Source organism: Sinocyclocheilus anshuiensis, unplaced genomic scaffold (genome assembly GCF_001515605.1).
Source record: "Sinocyclocheilus anshuiensis isolate Anshui unplaced genomic scaffold, SAMN03320099.WGS_v1.1 scaffold883, whole genome shotgun sequence".
Classification (NCBI taxonomy): domain Eukaryota; kingdom Metazoa; phylum Chordata; class Actinopteri; order Cypriniformes; family Cyprinidae; genus Sinocyclocheilus; species Sinocyclocheilus anshuiensis.
Genome location: NW_015547678.1, coordinates 1,032,555 through 1,053,061, shown reverse-complemented (window position 1 = coordinate 1,053,061; position 20,507 = coordinate 1,032,555). Strand labels below are relative to the sequence as shown.

At 38.1% G+C, this 20,507-nt stretch overlaps 2 protein-coding genes across 8 annotated transcripts in view; both read left to right on the top strand.

Moving 5' to 3' along the window:
- The first annotated feature begins 1,335 nt into the window (after window positions 1-1,335).
- Window positions 1,336-5,479, top strand: LOC107703043 (putative beta-lactamase-like 1). Its single transcript, XM_016505536.1, has 6 exons — window positions 1,336-1,522; window positions 1,790-1,928; window positions 2,544-2,653; window positions 2,762-2,937; window positions 3,615-3,710; window positions 3,871-5,479. The coding sequence occupies exons 2-6, from the start codon at window positions 1,823-1,825 to the stop codon at window positions 4,847-4,849; spliced, it is 1,467 nt and encodes a 488-aa protein (XP_016361022.1). The 5' UTR covers window positions 1,336-1,522; window positions 1,790-1,822; the 3' UTR covers window positions 4,850-5,479.
- Window positions 5,480-7,109: 1,630 nt separating this feature from the next.
- The window catches only part of LOC107703066 (eukaryotic translation initiation factor 4 gamma 3-like), a 64,234-nt gene continuing 50,836 nt past the window's right edge, over window positions 7,110-20,507 (top strand). For 4 of the 7 annotated variants that reach the window (XM_016505571.1, XM_016505574.1, XM_016505573.1 and 1 more), the window contains exons 1-3: window positions 7,110-7,714; window positions 13,301-13,388; window positions 16,887-17,063. In XM_016505571.1, coding sequence (XP_016361057.1) covers window positions 7,557-7,714; window positions 13,301-13,388; window positions 16,887-17,063 — 423 coding nt within the window. In that variant the 5' untranslated portion in view covers window positions 7,110-7,556. The remainder of the gene's footprint in view (window positions 7,715-13,300; window positions 13,389-16,886; window positions 17,064-20,507) is intronic. The other 3 variants (XM_016505572.1, XM_016505570.1, XM_016505575.1) reach the window with 3 other exon arrangements.

Below are 20,507 nucleotides of genomic sequence, written 5' to 3'. Positions count from 1 at the left end.
AATTCCCTTAATCGCCGCCCTTCGCCAGGCTCCAGACAGAAGTGGGTGCGTGAGAGAGGAGGGGCGCTGAAACAGCCAGGGCTGGCGGCGTGTGATGGGGCACACCTGAACCAAATGGAGCCTCATCACCGCCGCTGTTTAAATGCCGGCATAAAGGGACTCCCGTGCCGCCAGAGTCGTGAGCTACCGGACCCGCGGTCCGGACGAGAACCGCACCCGTTAAACGGCCGTCGGGCCAGGAGGCCGGGCCGTCTAGCCCCTTCACACGCCGGGGCCAAGGCGAGAAGGATGCAGCCGCAGGAAGAAGCCGCCGCCCCTCGCGTCCCGGACTGGAGAGGGGAGCGCGTGCGGCCGCCGGACTCCGCCCCTTACCTGGACCCTTCCTTCCTGATCACTGCCCTTCCCTGCACGAAGCCCGCAGCACGACGAGGACACCAGATCCCCTGTTTTATTTCTGGACACTAGTTTCCCCTTTTCCCTGGACACTTTGTTGTTTATATTATTTTGGTAAATAAAAGCCTCTCCGAGGCCTGACGCCACACCCACGGTGTCTGTCGTTTGCTCCTCCCGTGACTATCTATATATATATATATAAACGGAATTAATATAAGGGATTTGTAAAGTTGAAAAGTTTAAACAAAAAAAGTTATGAGGTAAATTCTAAATATGTATATAAAATAAAAATGATGCAAAAAAAACTATAAACTGAATTCAATTCAAGTTTATTTGTACGGCACTTTTCACGATACAAATCATTGCAAAGCAACTTTACAGCAAATTAAGTTTCTACAATATTTAGTGGTAGCTTATCAGTGGTGACTGTCAGTTAATGTACATATGGCAGAAATGTACGGAAAAATCAATTAAAGACGTAATCAAACAGACGATGAACACTATTAACAGCAATTATTATATGATGCAATCAAACTTCTAGCAAAATGTGTTAGTTCTGTAAGTTGTTTCAGGGTTGGCATCATCTGAGGTCCTCTGAGGGGTTGGCATCATCTCTTCTCAGGTGTTCTGGATCCAGACTGAAGCTTGTGTAAATCCTAGTTACCACGGGATGTCAATCCGTGGCAAAAACAGAGAAACAAATAGACATAATTAGCGTAGCTGCTGTTCCAACCAAGCAAAATGTATTTGTTTAACCCAAACTAAAGAATAATAATATGCATTTGATCAGATATAACTGCAGTACAAGATTATGATATGCATTATGAATGAACAGAATGGATGTGTAAAGATCAGGAGTGAGGCTTTAAAGAAGGATATCTTCAGATTATGACGTGCAGGCCTGCAGTTGGCCCAGAGGATGCTGAGAAGTCAGTGCTCGGGTTATTGTTAAGATTAAAGCATGGCTGGTGAGTGGCTAGTAAGCTCTGGTTATGTCTCTATTTTATCAGCTTTAATGGAATTCCACTTTGAATGTTTTTTTTTAAACAAGCCTCTGCATGGATAGACCTAACAGTTGTGGCAGGATCATACGGAACTCTGAATTTGTCTTAAAGGAGTAAACCCTGTGGTAAGACATCTTATCATTTATCCTGAGAATATTATACCTTACAGTATAAAATACAGTGGAAATAATATCATGAGCAGTACACAATGCTATTTATTCTTTTTATCATGCTTATAAAAATATTACAGAAATCAGTGGAACTTATTTTTTTATGATTCTTGTTAAAGATTAAATATACAGTATATATATGTGCAAAATATGTGATGCGACTAGCCTATATATAAAAAAATTCAGAAGTTTGTGTCTGTGAAACCGTTCTTTCTCATTAAGCCTGTCAGAGAAGGAGACCACCAGACTGCAAAGATGAAAGTGAAGTGGACAAAATTAGGAATGGTCTTCTTTCTGCTTCTCTCCTTTGTAATGACGGGCTGTTTCATTTGGCAATACAGACTTCCCAAAGCAAAACCAGGTAAATTAAAATCCAAATTAAAAGTGCTACTGTACAATAGAAAGATTGGGGAAAAGGCCATCAAACCTCAATGAATGAATGGCGAATGCTTATTTTGAAAAAAGGAGGCATTTTTCTCACAAAAATAAAAAATCTTGTTCTTATTCTTTTTTTTTTTTTTTTACTTAATGGTTAGAAATGCCTGACAGCATTTACAGCTTCAGGGAACATACTTACATTTTTTTGCTTTTCGATCTCCTTGTGCTTAATTAATGGTTTGCAGGAGTTGTCTATGGATTACCCAGAGCTCGACATAGTGGCTTGTAGATTACTGCGTGCTGTAAAGCCTGATTATCACTGGGGGGAAGGGAAAAACAACTTTGTGTAAAATACATTATTATGGACTGAACACCAGCCCCCATGCTCCATTTCATGTCAAATGCACTATATTATATAATGATAAATGACATATGAGTGATTCAGGCATTAGCATGCTATTTTATGTTCAGCCCCAATGTTTTGTGCTGCCTTTAATTGTTAATAATTGTTGTGCTTACAAATGAATGTGAGTCACACTGACAGTATTATATGTTTACATATTTGTCATAGCGTACATATAATCTTTTTACTTTGCAGTGGATAAAAGTTATGCAAAAGAAGTGAAAGAGGAGAAGATGTGCCCACGTTTCCCTGAGCCTGTGCCATTGGAGCACCCGATACCTGTCCTCATGGAAGCTTTGGACAAGGTCAGACCGCCAAGTCATTTACAAGTTCTTTTGGTCTGGATTCCTGACTAAAATTGTCTGATGCTGATAAATAAGTTTGAAAACTATTACAAATATGATTTACTCCAGGTGGATGCACTTTTGAGGACCAGCACTGATGCCACAAAACTGCCAGCCATCTCTGCCATTGTAATATTTAATGATTCTGTATTGTGGAATGGTAACTTTGGCAGAAGGAATGGAAGTGACCCCACATCTCCCCCAATAAATGAGTACACAATTTACAGGTGGGTTATAATGGCTTTGTTATGATTTGATGATTATGATCCACCTTCTCTGGCTTAGGGGTGTTTCACGATTAATTAAAGTTTAAATAACAGGGCATAATTCAACTATGTATTCTTTTTACATAGGCTATACCAGGGTTCCTCAAATCTTGCCCTGGAGGAAATAATTATATGTACAGTGTATAATATAAAATTGTGTGCATATACACACACACACACACACACACATATATATACTACTTTTTATTTGTTTGTATTATTCAGTGCTGGACATATCTTTTGCTGTTCATTTAGAAGTTAATCTTTAAAAACATTAAGATTTTAATGACACTGTTAAAAAAAAATCTTTGTCAAATGTATCATTTTTTTTATAATGCTACAATATTATTGTAATGGTGTAGCATTCAAAATGACTGATTTATAGTTTTATAGTTTTAATTTTTTATTTAATTTAGTCAGAATAGTATGTATTTTTAATATCTGCCATAGCCATAACATGAAAATAATCAGCTTGAAAATTAATATTGGTGCATCCCCAATAATTTTACTTTTAAATTGCAAGCTTCAGAATATTAAAATATCTTTGATGATGAATTTTTGATAAGGCTGATAAGGTAACACCATATAAAATAAATGGGGGAAAAAAAATAAAAACTGTATATTTTGGATTCATCATTGATTATAGGTTTACCCAGGCGGCTCTGGGCAACTACTTTACTGTGGAAAGGCAACACTCAGGCTGCTGTGGATTTATTACAAGATGATGTTCTCGTGGCTGACCCTGGAACAAAGTAAGCTAGTACAAAGATAGTATATTTCCCTCTTCAAACTTGTATTGAGAGGATGTTTAATGAATGAGAGGAGGTGTAAATAATTAATGACGGCAGATGCAATTAATGCAATTGTGGATTCTCCCTAGAGGAAGTAATTCTAGTCCTCTGCTGTCCTCAGATGCCACTACAGCAACCTGGCCTTCTCCCTGCTGGCCCACGTGATGGCGGAGAAGGTAGCGGGGATGGATTATCAGCAATGGGTGTCTGAAAATATCCTGCAGCCGCTGGGAATGGAGGACACTGGATTCGAAATCACCTCTCAAATAGAGAAACGAATGGCGATTGGTGTTTACTCAAGTGGGCATCCCGCACCCCTCTATGACCTTGGCTGGTATAGACCATCAGGGCAAATGTACTCCACACCTGCAGACATGGCCAAACTGGTGATGATGCTCCTGGGCGCATACTACCACCCGGTTCTCCAACCTGACACCCTCAAAACCATGTTAACTCCTCTGTTTCGCTGTGAAAATAGCTACTTTGTTGAACAAACTGGCACACCGTGGGAGGTCAATGAACAGTTGGGCTATGACATAATCCGCAAAGATGGAGATCTGGATGGTTATTCGGCCTCAGTCTCCCTTGTTCCTCGCTTGAAGCTGGGGTTGGTCACCCTAATGGCTGGAACCAAACCTGAAGATGAGGATCTGGTGGTTAAAGTCTACAGTTCACTCATCCCTGCCATGGAAAGTGCCTTCAGAGATGCACCTCGTGTTCTCATTCCTACTCCGGACCCTGTTCCCTACATAGGTTACTTTACTTATAGCAATATAACGTTCTATGAGATCAATGCAGACGCAGATGGAGTGCTGTCTCTGGAGCAGTTTGGACCTCAAGCAGACACAATGGTTCCCATGAAGTACAGAATTTTGAAACTCAGTTATCTGCAGGATAGGGTGTTCAGGGTGGTGTTTGAGAAGGAGTACCCATGTCAGCTCAAAGTTAACGCTGCTTCGGTGTCTCTTGAATCTCAGGATGGGCAGCTTTTTAACTTTTACATCTTTAACAAAAAGGGGCTCTCACCAGGTTTTGATGTCCCAGGGTTAAACACTTATAAAGTCACACGGATAATTCGCAAACCGATTTTCAGTGGTTGAAGAAATCATTTGATCATGCTTTTGAGTTAATAAGCTAAAAGATGCTCTTTAGGATGAAAGTGTCAAATTCTGAGGAACTTCAAACTATGATTGTGTACATTTTAATAAACTTTTGTCTCAAGATGCTGAATGTATATTTAGAATACTTTTTCTTATTTTTATTTTGACCATTTTAAAAATGGTAATAGTATCTCCTGCTGTTGTTTTCCCTTTCTTCAGAGGAATATCTATACACAATTGACAACCGTCCATTCATTTATGTGTGTTTCTAAGAAGCTTGAACTGTGTGTCTTAATTAAAAGTAAAGTGTGTGCCTTCCCTAAGCATTTGCACCTGTGCATCAGTTTCCAAAGTACCCAATTTTGTGTAACCCTGATCAGCACATTGCTGAGTTCAGCTAGAGGTAGTTAAAAGCATATTTCATCTCTAATACTAATGTATTTTTTTCTAAACATTTTATTTGTCTTTAAATGCAAACCAGTGTAAAGGCCCATTCACATCAAGGATGATAACTATAATGATAACTATACGGTTTTAAGCAATTTAATTGTATGAGAAAAGGGAAATCCATAACACAAATAAAATGATATTGACACAGAAACAATATCATTGGAATCACTTTCAGAACTATTTTTCCCAGCTGATGAACACTAAAAACGTTCACAACCAATCAGAATCCACCTGACTCTATAGCATTTAAAGGTTCAGATAACAAAACTGCAGCGTGTGATTAAAACAATGTTATGGTGAGTTGATGTGGATGCTAATACAGTTACTGTTATATTTTTCTTTATAGTTATCATTCTTGGTGTGAACAGGCCTAATTTTAGCATCTTGATTTTTATCGATAATGTAAATGTTGTTTTTCTAAATCAATATATTTTACACAGTATTGTATAGCCTATGTACTAACCTAAACAAATAAAATACATATACTTAAATATCTATAGTGAGTTGAATTACTGAAATAAATGAACTTTTCCACGACATTCTAATTTATTGAGATGCACCTGTATATATATATATTCTCCAAAATTTGAGATGTTAACATAATAATAACCAAACTTTTTTAAACATTTCATAATGTTTCTTAACTTAATGGGAAAATTAGCAAAACATATTAGAATATAGAATAATTGTTGCAATGTACAATGTAGAAAAACAAGATATACTTAAGAAACAAATTGTGACTTACCAATTAAAAATACATTTATTTGTGCACACAAAGTCCATCAAAGGCCTGAACATTTGAGCTAACATATGGTCTTGCTGAGATAAACACTAGCTGTAATCCGCTGTCATTGCCCTGTTGTTTCTTGGGAATCAAGTCTTGAGGATACTGACAACTGGGAAAATCAAGCTGTACATAACTGCTGACCTACAAATCTTCACAAATCAATATGTTAGAGGATAGTTCACAAGTAACCATAAACTGAGCAACCGAAAAATAAGTGACCTGGAATATTGTACTGTACCTTTCTATTATCCAGCACAATAAAAGTGTATAACACAGTTAATCATCTTACAATTTATGACATCTTCCAAATCAGGGAGAAAAGAAAAAACACAAACACTTTAGACTAAGAAAAAAATTGTTACCAGTCATCCTCTTCATGCTTAAGGCGTTCATCTTTTGGGATATTCAAGTCAATGTTTTACATCTTGATTATGGAATCCTCCAGAAATTGCATGTACCATGTAAGATTTGACAAAAGTAAAGAATGGCTTTAACATTAATACATTTATATTAATAAATAGGCTACCAATTGATTGAGATTGAGCTCACTTTCTCTATGGAGTCAATCAGGCTATTCCTTTTATGGATAAAAATGTGTTGAAAGTATGTGATTGGTTACAAGAGAGCATTATTAATTTATAAATTATTACTACATTATGAAAATTATACCGTATATATAGAGACTAGGCTATATGTCAGTCTCTGAACTGCGTGTCCAGCTGTGGACGCAAGATGCCACTGTAACACCACAAATAGGGGCCGAACCATAAACACGAAAAGGTTTGCAATTTTATATGTACACATACAGCGATGCCATTTAAACCGCAATTTTTTTTTAATCTAAAGCCATTCTTTTTGGCTGTTACAGCGTTTATTATTATATCCTTGGCTGACATCCAAGTAGGTTATGATTTCCGGATAGTGCATTCCGTACGTCCGTATACACTCGTTGCAAATTCCACTCTCCGAAGTGTCACGAAAACACCCGAAGTAAAACGAAAGGTCGGTCCTGTAGGACTGCTGGAGGCGGCCACTGCGCCATGTTGAACGGAATCCTCACACTCCGTGGAGATACTCTCGTCAAAGAGCAGTTGTAAACAAAGTGTTATTAATTTTCCAAAAGGGGGCTCGCCTGTCAAGATCGCCCTGGCAAAAAGAGGCCAACTAGATCCTCGGAAACCCCGGCCGGGGAGGGGGAACAGCCCCCCAACCTTCAGCAATGAAGATAAACCACAATAAGCGCTAGCTGGCTAACCTTAGCCTGCTATTCTATCAATAATCTAGCTAGCCCGTTAGCTCAAGCTTTTCTATTCGCTCAGACACCGGCAACCTGCTCCTAGAAGACCCGCTGTTGACGTAACTCGCCAGCAATATTTTTTCTTACGTGGACAGTTTAGCCGCTAGCTAATTTATTATTGTAAATATCTGTAAAGCCGTGCGTTTGCTTTGTTTTTTTTTGTTTTATTTGCGATGAGCTTGCCGCCGAAAGCGGTGCCGAAACCAGCCGCTGCTGCCGCCGCTGGAACTGGACCTGGAACCGGACCGCCACTCTCGAGTCAGCTGCGGGCCACCCTGACCCCAGTGCCGCTACCACAGGGGACGCCGGTGCCTCAACAGCCGCAGACACAGTATCCTTCTCTGAAAGCATCTTGCTCCATCACAAATCTGTATCTGTGGTTGTTTAAAAACATAGTGAGCCGCCTATCTGGATAGCGTTTTTTAAACATCATAGGCATTCAATTAAATCTGTATATGATGCCCAAAACTGCTGTCTAGGCAGGCGGGCCACTAGGTTTTGACAGCGCTAGAGTGTGTTGTACTGTGTACCGGCTAATACCGGCTTTGATTTGGTTTGGTTGTGGCTTAAGTCAGGTTTTGTTTCTTGAACACGGAGGTGCTAGTACGTTAGTGTAGTAACAGTGTTTAAAGTTATGTGGCTTTCAAAAGCCGAGCTGTCAACCCGCAGCCGGTTTGGGCTGATCCGGCCGTGTGCTAAAGCTAGCTATCCTTTTCTGTTTCGCTTGAAATAAATATTTATATATTTGTGTCATGATTTACTCACTCTTTATGCTGGTATAAACCAGTGACTGAATTTCCACTGCGTAACACGTTAGAAATGTTAGTCAGAATGACAGCCTCTGTCACCATTTACTGCATCTGTTTCAATACAGTGACAGTGAATGGTGACTGAGTCTGTCTTTCTGACTAAAAATCTCATTAGAGTTAGTAAATTGTGACAGAGTTGTATTTATTTATTTACTTTGGATGAACTATCCCTTTAAGCCATTGCACCACAGGTGAATAGGGTAAATTAGATATCACCATACTTACCTTTTTGATTAATTACAGTGTATTGTTAAGACACAGTACATGTTTTGCTTTACAAGTTTTCTGAAATGTTGTGTTATTATGCAGATTAGGCATTTCATTAAAGCCAGGATTAATGCCAGGATGTTTGGGGTATCTCTTATCACTCAGAAAATAAATCCTATCAATACTGCCAAAAGTCAGAAAAAAATCAATGTTTCCCGTTTTTAATGTTATATAAATCAGGTGACTGATATATGAACTCTATAAAAACCTTCAGATTATAGATAAGAATAAAACTAAAGTCCAGTGTAAATAATTGCTACTGAGTGGAGATTTCTGGTTCAGTGCGAGATTTTTAATATTTTGTATTTTAATGCATAATGTTATGCGTATAGTGCAATTTGGAGAAAATGTATAGTGTTTACTTTGTAAAATGTGCATTTTGTTTTTCCTTTGGTCTGAATGAAGACATTTTATGTAAGCAAAATGTCCCAAAATCTTAAACTTGACAAGTGCATAAAAAAACAACGACTTAAAAGGATTTTCACCCTAAAAAAATCAAATTCTGTCATCATTTACTCTGAAGTTGTTCAAATACTATGGAAGTCAATGGCTGCCATCAACTGTTTGGTTACCAACATTACTCAAAACATATTCTTTTGTGTTCAGCAGAAGAAAGACACTCTTACAGGTTTGGAACGATTTGACAGAATTTTCATTTTTTGGATGAACTATTCCTTTAAGATTGTTTTACATCTTGGTAAGCTATATGCTGCCCACATCATATACCGCTTATATCTCTTCCTTACAGTTAGTTAGGGTGGACTAAACACTGTTCGGGTTATATGTTTTCCCACAGAGATAAACTGCCATACTTTTGCTTGCCCTCAATGTCTTGATATTTCTTTATGGCTCTAAAGCTTAACGCCCTTCTGTTGTAACTGTCTGTGTCCCTCTGTCAGCATCTTGGTTGCTGGTCAAACAAGCTGCTGTTTGACTGTGTGGGTTTACAGGGCAGTTTTTGTATATCTGACTTCTACTGTAACTTCCACTTGTCATCATAAGCAAGTAAATATCTTGACATGTTGGTTTGGCATTTGCAATGAGTCGCTTAAATCTGTCTAATTGTTTTGGGGAGTTAAAATAACAGGGCTAAAGACTAAATTAGACTGTGTACATGGGAAAATAGTGCTAACAATGCATAATAATACAGTCAGAGACAATGATGGCTTTTAAATAATTGTGGGAGATTCCCCAAACGCATTTACAGTTAATGCTTTCTGTTTCCTTTTTTGACTATGTAAAAAAATGTATCCCCAATGGACTGGTTTCATGTACTTGTTTATTGACAGGAAATCTACTTGCAAACATTTCCTAGCTGAGAATTATCTGCTATAAGAGATCAACCTTATAGCAACATGTCGGTTTATATTTGGATTTATTGTTCTTCATATAACACTCTGATTTAAGCAGGAGGTGTGTTTATACCATGATTCACTTCATAGCAGAAGAAACTTTTAGAGTGTTTAAAGCAATTGAGGATAATTTTGAAACAGAGAAAACAAGACACTGTGACTGCTGTGTCATTGCAAATGTATATTTTAGTAAATGAGACTCTAGAACTAAAAATAAATCTGCAACCTACAAACCAGTTGAAACTGTGGCTATGAAAGGGTGACGTGGTTTTGGAGCTTGAGCTTATTGTGAAAGTTTCATGGCAGGGCGCCAAGGGAAAGTTAAAATGAGTAACTAACAGCTGTTGTTTTACCCTGGTTACAGTAAACTGTACATTATCTCTGTTTGAACTCTGACTGTGTGTATGTGCCTGTGGTGCAGTGGAGGATGAAGGGTTTCCCCGCCCTCTTAACAATAGCCTGGTTATACAGACAGAACTGAGCGGCTCTGCTGCTGGGCTGGAGATGGAAGACACATCTCCATCCTCTGTACTCCAGCGGCATGTTAATACACAATCAGCTTCTTGTGTATGACAACCTTATTGCAACGGATGATGATTTTCACTTGTGCGAGAACCTGTTTTCTTTGAGGAATCGCACAGTATGGCTCCATCATTCAAAAGACACTCTTTGTTCAGTGATGTGAAGTGTGGTTGATACATGTAGGAGTTTTGAGGACAGTTGTTTTGTAAAGTTTGCATCTTTTTTTCTGGTGTTTCTGGCTGATGGGAGCCAGCATATCTTGACAACAATGTGAATTCCAGTTTGTACCACTCAGCCCCTGTCTGTGTCGGACCTCATGCTAGCTTATATAGGAACAGAAAAATAACACTGCAACATGAGTAATACAAGGTTCTTTCAGAATGTTCACTTCTTTTTAAAGACACATGGAAAGTAGAGAAGGGCTTGACAGGGCAAGTGTGATGGATAGATTGGGCCCAGAACTGCATTGTCATTATGTTTGCTGATTGTGTAGGTGTTTTTTAAGCCTTGCAAACCTAAATATTTGTATTTCTGTGATGTACTGAGTATTGTTGTTTAACAGAGTACATATTTTGTTAGTTCATGCTTTCTTTAGGTATCAAACCTAAAACAAGTTTTAACATGACCTTGGTGTTGCTAGTACCATGATCCACTGTTTGAGCAACAGGAATGTGTAAATTTTACTAATTTAAAAATCAAAAGTTGTTTAAATCATAAACATATAAAATCATAGTAAAAATGATATTGCGTGCTAATAAAAATGATATATTTAGCATATTGAAGCATATTTTAATTAGTAAATCAGCAATTTCGATGAACTTGATGAACCTGTGATCAGGGCTGGACTGGCACAAAGAATCGGCCCTGGCATTTTTTGGTCCAGGCGGCCCACCACTATATATATTAGGGTTGGGCCGATAGAAGATGCCATCGTTCATCGCCGTTGGCTGATAGACATCACAATGTCGAACCGGCATTGTGACCCCCCCCCCGCAGGGCTCGCAAAATCGCTAGGGCTATTGTGTTTTCCAGTAGGGCTACCTTTCATCTTAAATACAGATCTCCCGCGGGTCCTTAAAACTCCTAAAGTGAGTTGTATCAAACTTAAGGCCATAAAAAGTTTTAAATATGTTAAATGGTATAAGAAATGTCTTAATTATAATTTCAATAGGTCTAACAGTTGGGGACGGAAAGACAAGAGTCGCGATACGGCTGTATTAAACTTCAAAAGGCAATGATGTAATTGAAAAAATATGAGCGCTGCACGTTTCAAGTCAAATGCAGCGCAGATGTCTTTATTTGAATGTATCTGAAGGGAACCGACTGTCCTCAGAAACGTGTCGTTGGCATTTTAATTTAATCTTACCTATAATTCCTGATAAAGCAGCGTTTATGAACAAGACAGTAATATTTATACGTTTTAAATTGACATAATAATTTATATACTTGACTTATCCCTTTTCATAAAAATGGTCTAAAAGCTGAAATGCTGTTGTATAAGATTTTTGTTTTTTGAAAACCTGTATTTGAACTGTAAATCATGTAATTTTATGGCTCAGTACTGTATGTTACCATAGACATTGTCCAACACCACTCATACTGTGTTCATTTTACTTGTGCAGCTCTTAAAATGGGTCATAAATTGCCTTACATTTATTTTTAAAGATTCTGCAGATACCCTGTAATTATTGAAATAAAATTCCTTCCTTCATATGTTGATATTTTTGTATTGAAAATATTTTTGATTGACATTTAAACTCCTATCTGATTTTCTATATTTAAAAAAAAAAAAAGGTCTTTTTTTTTATTTGGGCTAGTTAAATTAATTTTCGGGCTACCAAAATCTGAAGAGTATCTGCCCGAAGGGCTACCAGGGATTTTTAAATTTTGCGAGCCCTGCCCCCCATACCCCCCGCAATCCGCCACATCCCAATACTGTGTTTGGAAAGAAAATGACGTGTAGGCGGAACCCCTACAGGGAATAAATACGAGATGGGAGGAAAATATAGTGAAATTTTATGTACTGTAATGTAACAGGCAACCGTTACACCGTTTCTACACCGGACGCGACAGTTGTCGTGTTGCGCCGCATCAGCCTATAATAGTGGCATTGAAACTGGCATCGTGCTTTTGAATGCACGATCACTTTTTAGTTTCACTTTCACTCTCGAGATTCGCGATTGCACGTACTCTGTTTATACTATGGAGTGGCAGTACTTACCACACATTTTACAAGATGATATGTTTGTCACTGGTACTGAGGATCTGCAAATCATTCGCCATCGTCCTCAGCCATCTCTCCTTACTCTGTTTATGTGTTATGGACGCGACAAAGCGACCATTGAAAATCATTTGAAATTTGTGTCGGCACGTCATAAATAGAACGCGGTAGCAGTTTACTGTTGGGGATTTGTCGTGTCGCGCCGCGCTGCATCCAGTGTAGACAGCATCACTGATTATAATGAGTTCTATACACTGATCTATATATAATGAATCTTCTGTGATGCGCAGCTGTATTTTCAGCATCATTACTCCAGTCTTCAGTGTCACATGATCTTCAGAAATCAGTGTAATATGCTGATTTGCTGCTCAAAAAACATTTATTATTATTATTATGTTGAAAACGGCTGAGTAGAAATTTTTCAGGTTTCTTTGATGAATAGAAAATTCAGAACAGCGTTTATCTGAAATAGAATTTTTTTTGTGTGTACTACCGTTTAAAAGCTTGGGGCCAGTATTTTCATTTTTGAAAGAAAAAAAATGATCTAATATAACTCCATTTTTTTTTTTTTTTTTTTCAGAAATCACGTTTTTAAAACAAGCTAATTTGCATGTGGATAAATGTGATCTGCTTGATTCTGTTAGCTTTTCTTTCCGATATCACTGCGCTTGAACAGTTTCCTTCATGCATCATGTGTGTTTTCCCACCTTGTTGCTGTGTTTGGCCTTAAGTACTTTCTGCCCCAGAGTTTTCCTTAATATCCCCTCTAGGATCCCAAGAGGGCCGCTGGAAGAGCGAATATTCTCCACGCAGCCCATCACTGCTGTCTACAGTGTGAGTTGAATGCTCATTTACCTTCTTCGCTGACTTTCACATCTAGACATGAACTTGTTATCAGGCAGCTTTACCCTGAGATGATCTGAGCCTGCCCCTTTTGCTGCAATCATTTTAAAGAATATAGCTGGTTCTTTAAAGTATGTTATAGAAATAAAACCATTCTCGTACATATGATTGCTTTAACTCTAACTTGGGATCAGACCACTCCTCTCTCCCCGCAAATGTAACATTAAAATATTTGACTCCTCTAACCGCAGTGCATTTGAGTCATCAACATGAGGACCACCATGTGTACTGGTGGAAGCTGATTCAGGAAAGCTCCAAAAATGGAATGTGTTATTAATTTCTCTCTTTCAGCTGTTTTTTCTTTTCTTTTTGGTTTTATTGTCAAAATGTAACATGCAGAGTAGAGTTTCGAGAAGCTAGTAAATGTTTCCACTCAAATTTTTTCTTTAACAAAGATTTGCTGAACTCTAATATTTTAATGGTACTGTATATTCCGCCACTGGAAGTCAATCATAATTAAATAGTTTAATGAATTTTGAGAACACTCATGATAAAAAAAAAAAAGTATTTTAAATAATAAAAACCTAATAATAAAAAGTATACTATTTTTACATATAAACATGACTTTATATCTTTTAGATATCCATGTGTTTCAAATGCTGAAAAATGAAAGTTAAATCAACCCTGTCGCATGATGTAGCATCTTCCAGATTTATTGTAAAAAATACCACAAAAAGTCAGGCATGGATTTACAACAATTGGCCAAATTGCAGTTATCTGACATTTTTCTCAGTTATGTAAATTTGAATATATTTCTTAATATTCTGTTCTAGGCCAATCTAGTGTCAAATGACTTTAAAATATTTGACAGAGATAGAGGGCAAGCTAGGTGTTTTATATTGTTGCCCCAGAAGGCAAATATTACCCATTAATAAGAAAATTGCTGGACTGACATGAGGTTGAGCGAGCAGGACTGATGATGTTTGAACAGTACCATATTGAGGGAAGTGGACGGGTGGGGTGCTTTTTTTTCTGCTGAGCTGGTCTTTCTCCTGTTCCTGCTTCCTGTGTTGGGTCAGAAAGCCCCTCATTCTGGGAGCCATTGGGCTGTGTGTGTGATCTCACCCGCCCCTTCTCAGCACAGCAGCACCCCACCCTGGAAAAGCCCAGGCTGCTGGGTAAGCTGCATAATCTCTGCAAATAAGTGGGTCATTCTCCACCTGCTGATGTCGCCTGGAAAAGCCAGCAAGCCAGTCATGTGAAATTTCAGGTGTTTAGTTCAGACTGACTGATTGTCACTGAATACATAAGCCGTAGGACTGAGGTGGAGATGTTTATTTTTCTGCAAGCTTCCAGATGAACATGTCTGGCTTGCAGATGGCTGTTCTTTAGCCCTCACAGTAAGTAAAAACTGGCCGCTTTCTGTTTGAAGCCTTTGATCTGTGAGGAAGACGACAGGACTGCAGGTTTCATGTTTTCTTTAATGAGTTATGGAGTAGCTCGGGCTGCAGTCTCTCACCGTGCAACCACCAAGTTAATCTCATTATCAGTTCCCGCATTTACAATTTATATTTACAGCAGCAACTTTGAAAATCCAGGGAGAACCGACAATGACACTGCACTCTCTCATATGCCTGTGTAAGCGACGATAACGGACCGTAACCGCCGTTGCTGCTACTGTAATGAGTATTCACAGGAGAGTTTCATGCAGTGGCTGATTGCTATCTACATGTAAACAGAGCTTGCTTGTTGTAATAGAAACTGGTCCTCAAGATGTAGTATAGAGTACACAGGAATAAAGCCTACTTTCTATTGTTGAACAGTGAACACTGTTTAGGCTTTGTTCACAGTTAATTTGACTATGAGGAAAGCTGCCTCAAACTATGGTAGTTCAATGTATTTGAAAGGATTTACTTTCTTAATACATGTTTCTGGTATTTCTGAGCATGATTCATCAGTTTTTGTCTTTCATCAAAATATAATATAATCTGAAACAAGGTGAAACTGCCTGATGACTTCCTTATTTGTTTGATGATATCAAGGCTGTGGATGGGGAAAATAATGTATACTAATAGCTGTTGCAGGAATATACAATACTGTTGAAAAGTTTGAGATCTGTAAGATTTTTTTTAAATTAATACTTTTATTTAGCAAGGACAGATTTAATTGACAAAAAGTGTTAATATAGACATTTATTATGTTAATCAGTTCTCTTCTTGCCAGACGGAACCAGCAGTTCAATTCCAAGCTGCAGCAAAATCACATCAACTGGTCAACAATCAACAATGGACTCAACTGGTTCCTGTGGTCTTGTCCCGGTGGCCATCTAGGAGAACTCTAGCTGCTGCATTTTGCTAGTTTGTTTATTAAACGTGCAGAACAACCACCCCATAAAGCGTTGCAATAATCTAACCTTGCGGTCATGAATGCATGAATTAACATTTCTGCATTTGACATTGAGAGCATAGGTCGTAATTTTGATATATTTTTACAATAAAAATGCAGTTTTACAAATACTAGAAACGTGGCTTTCAAAGGAAAGATTGCTATCAAATAGCACACCTAGGTTTTAACGAAGAATTGACTGAGCAGTCATCAAGTGTTAGACAGTGTTCTAGGTTATTACATGTGGAATTTTTAGGTCCTATAATTAAAGGGATAGTTCACCCAAAAATGAAAATTTGATGTTTATCTGCTTACCCCCAGGGCATCCAAGATGTAGGTGACTTTGTTTCTTCAGTAGAACACAAATTATTATTTTTAAGTCCAGCCGTTGCAGTCTATCAGTCGTATAATGCATGGCAATGGTATTATTTGTGTTCTACTGAAGAAACAAAGTCACCTACATCTTTGATGCCCTGGGGGTAAGCAGATAAACATCACATTTTCATTTTTGGGTGAACTATCCCTTTAACACCTCTGTTTTTTCAGAATTTAGCAGTAAGAAATTACTTTATTATACTTTATTAGAGCTTTCAGACCCTGCATAGACCTACCACATTCAAGGCCCAGAAAGGTAGTAAGAGCATCGTAAAAATAGTCCCATGTGACATCAGTGGTTCAATTAATCACAGAATTTTCATTTTTGGGTGAACTATCCCTTTAAAATCAAAATAAGTGAATTGTGGTACATGCTAGTATACAGATTACAGAAGGTTACAACAACAGCAAGATGTTGGGAGATGTTGTGATGTTCTTGAGGGTGAACTTTGACCTTCATATTCCATTTCCTGGTCACAAAGCCTCCTCCAATGTAGGAGAACTAGTTCTCTAAACTAGCTTCTTGGTCCATTCTGGTTTTTACGGTTCAACCAGTTCCCAATGTCCCCCCTTTATTTCGTGTCGTTACCAAATAAAACAATATTCAACATCTTGTGTTACAAAAGCAAAGAGGGTTTGTTAATATTGTTTAATGTTGACTTAAAAAACAGTAATGGTTATTTTGTCTGACTCTTCAGTGTTGACACAGTTTTCCCTTTGTTTTCTCAGGTACAGAGACCCCCTGGCCCCCCATATACAGCACATGAAATCAACAAGGGCCACCCTAACCTAGCCGCCACACCGCCAGGTCACGCCTCCTCCCCTGGACTCTCTCAGGTATCAGTTTCAACAGTATCCACTGCGCATCTGTATGGTCACCATAAAGTCTGGGAGGCAGGAGGAGGGGTGAGTCCACGCACACAACTGCCTGAGTCTTTCTGTCTGTCTGAGTGTGTCTTTATATGTGTTTGTATGCCTGGTAGGGCTGGGCAATATATTGAATATCTGTAATACTGTTACAATATAAATACAAGTTAGCAACATTCTGACCACTGCAGACATCTACTGCAATTTTAATTTGACAATTAAGTTTTCAAAAGCATAGTTCACTCAAAAATCAAAATTCTGTCATCATTTACTCACCCTCATGACAACCCATAAGATTTTCATTCATCTTCGAAACACAAAAAAAGTTTTTAATCACACCTGAGAGATTTCTGTACTTCCATTGAAAGTCCATTCCAGCAAAACTTTGACAGTTTAGAAAGTTCATGAAGACATCATAAAAGAGATCTATATGAATCAAGCAGTTTAATCCAAGTCTTCCGACAAGACTGATTGCTTTATATGATGAACAGATTTAATGCAGTTTAGTACAGTTGATCTGCTGTTTACCATACTTGATGTGCTTTATGTATTTGCGTTGATCAGTGTTTATATGTGAATAAAAGCCTAAAAAATATTTGCTCCTCTTATAAAACTATAAATGACAGAATTTTTATTTTTAGATGTACTAACACTAAGTCATAATAGTTTAGACTCAATGGATGACTCTAAGCTCTGATTAAGCAATTAATTTCATATTAATTAAAATGTGTTATATTGGAGCATATAAATAGTTTAAAAAAAATTCTTGTTCATTTAGTGTTTCAACAGTCTGAAAAACATTTTCATTATGCTAAATTAGATCTACTTAAATTTTTTTCAGGGGCAAAATGCTGGTTCCTTTGATTACAAAATACTATTTAATCCCTTTAAAGCAAATACATACCTACTGTGATATACAGTATAATGAATATTGTCAAAAACCTCAAAATACTGAGGAAAAAAAATTACATTTTTAGCTATATTTCCCAGCCCTAATTAATGCCTGCCACAATTAATCAGCACATGCACATCACTGTTTGGTTGTCTTGTTTCTAACAGATACATTACACACAGGTCTTTAGAGGTCAGATGGAAGGTATTTCACATAACTGGATGCAGATGTCAAAGATTTCCTATGACACACGTGATATAAATAATAGTTCCCTTTCAGTCGGTCACTCTCGACGTCACGTCGGATGACCGACGAATTGGGATCTCGCTTAGAGAGACCAATCTACTTCGAGTGTAAACTAAACGAGCCAATGCACATTGGCATGCGATTATTGCATCCAGCTGCTGCTGATCACAGCGTGAGTATAAGTAGGCAGCAGATGCAGCGCATATTCAGCTTTTCGCTTCGGAGCCGAGCGGTTCTATCGTTCTGCTCCTGACCTAAGTCTACGGTAGTGAAAACTACAGTCAAGCACGCTCTTGGTCTCTCTAAGCGAGATCCCAATTCGTCGGTCATCTGACGTGACGTCTCTGTGCCCTCCTTCAGGGAACGAGGGTTACCATACGTAACCGAGACGATTTCTGTGATAAATCATTTCTGATCTGTAATAACACTGATTTCTTAGACAAAGAAAACTTCGCTTCGCTTGAGTTAAGACGGATTTGATCGCTTTTTTGCACTCAGCGAAAATCTGTTTGAGACCTGAGCAGATAGGATTGTAAATTTACATAATCTTTGGGAACCTGCTGTGCTGGCTGTCAAACAGAAAGCAGTGTGTCTTCCTGTGGGACCATAGGCAGGCTAGGGGAACTCATATTAATGTTAAAAAACCTCATAAAGTGACATTTTCATGCCATGGGACCTTTAAATAAAGTTGGCAAACTAAGAAGATGCTTGACATATAGTCATACCAGTTTGCTAGACTCCTCTCTCTGCTGTGGTGTGCTTTGAAATGGTCTGTATTGTTAATATTTGATAGAGACCTGGCATATCTGGGTATAATTAGCCTGCAGGGAAGATTTGTGTGTGTCATTGTTTAAGTATGCTTATTACTAGTGTCCGTGGGTGTGTAGAGGTCCGCCGAACTCACGCTTTGTCACGCAAATTCACACACAGCCACTCGCGCACATGCACACTGTGCCCATCTGACTCTGCCACAGGAATAGAAAGTCTGTCAGGGTGGCTCAGCTGTTCTCAAGCTCGTTATCTGTCTGAGACCAGCACTCACATTCCCACTCCACGCCTGCCCCACACTGCCAGTGCGACCGCCTATTAATAGGCTAAGAGTGCTCCAGAGGCTAAACCTTAATTACACATCTACCCTTTCCTCTATCAAAACCTGTGCGTGTGAATGCAGAGGAAGAATCGCTGAGGTTTGTGGATGTCAGAGGTGGATGGAGATTTGGGCTGCTCAATTATGACAAAAATCATAATCACGATTATTTTGGTCAATATTGTAATCACGATTATTTAACACGTTATGCGTGGGCCATATGACAAAAGCTTTATATGAATGATTTATTTAAAGATAGCGATATACTTCATATCAAATATACATTTTCTGTAAATAAGGTTGCTATTACATCTACATTTTAAAGACCAGCGAAATGTCACAATTCTCAATACCAAGGCAGAATACTATTGGGTAGCTAATATTAGTAGGCTAAAAACAAAACAAAACAAAAAAAAAGTCCTCAAAATGATTGAAAATAATTAAACTATCAGTAATGAAAAAGTAAAGGACAAATACAATAGAATAAAAAATATGGCTGGGCAAAAAAAAAAAAAAATCAAAACTATATAGTTTTGTTGCAAATGGATGAAGACAGTAGGCTTCTCAGCTCGCCCCTCAACATGCATGCGTTCGGAGTTTCGGCAGCCCTACACTGAATATTATATTGTGGGTGTTGTATTTTGATTAATAAAAAATGTTTTGTAAAAAATTACAATACATGACCCTGCTTCTAAATAAATAAAGCAGTTATTTTAATTTAGTTGAAAACGGGCCAAAAGAGACCTCCGAACTAGTAGGCTACCAGAAAGGAAAAAAAAAAAACCTTAACGTTTTTGCTCAGAATTCGTTTTTAATCCTGCAAGATTTTAGTCATACATGATAAATATCAAATACGTTATAGCTTGACTACTAGTTTAAAAACAGCACTGCAATTGTTATAATCAAGGAAATTAAACTTACCATCATGAAATACTCAGGGCTTAAAGTTCTCCGGCGTGCAGCGTTTGGCTGCGGAAAAAAATAGTCCTAAAACTTGTTGATAGGGATGCATATAGGCCCGATACTGAGCTCCTGTACTCGTACTCGTTAAAATGCCCCGATACCAAACGCCAATACCACACGGCATGTGCTAAGTGCCATATTCAAACAAAGAAACACCAACAACAGAACAACAGACAGCAGAAAGGAGTTAAGGATGTCTACTATGATGTATATGTATGCAATGAATATAACGTTAAACATTCAGTATTAACGCCTGTATAGCTGGTGTGCGCGAGCTGATAAACAAAGCACGCTG

Coding starts and splice junctions, on each gene's coding strand:
- LOC107703043 (XM_016505536.1), top strand. CDS start 1,823: ATGAAAGTGAAGTGGACAAAATTAGGAATGGTCTTCTTTCTGCTTCTC. Junction 2,654..2,761: donor TCATGGAAGCTTTGGACAAG/GTCAGACCGCCA, acceptor GATTTACTCCAG/GTGGATGCACTTTTGAGGAC. Junction 3,711..3,870: donor GTGGCTGACCCTGGAACAAA/GTAAGCTAGTAC, acceptor TGCTGTCCTCAG/ATGCCACTACAGCAACCTGG.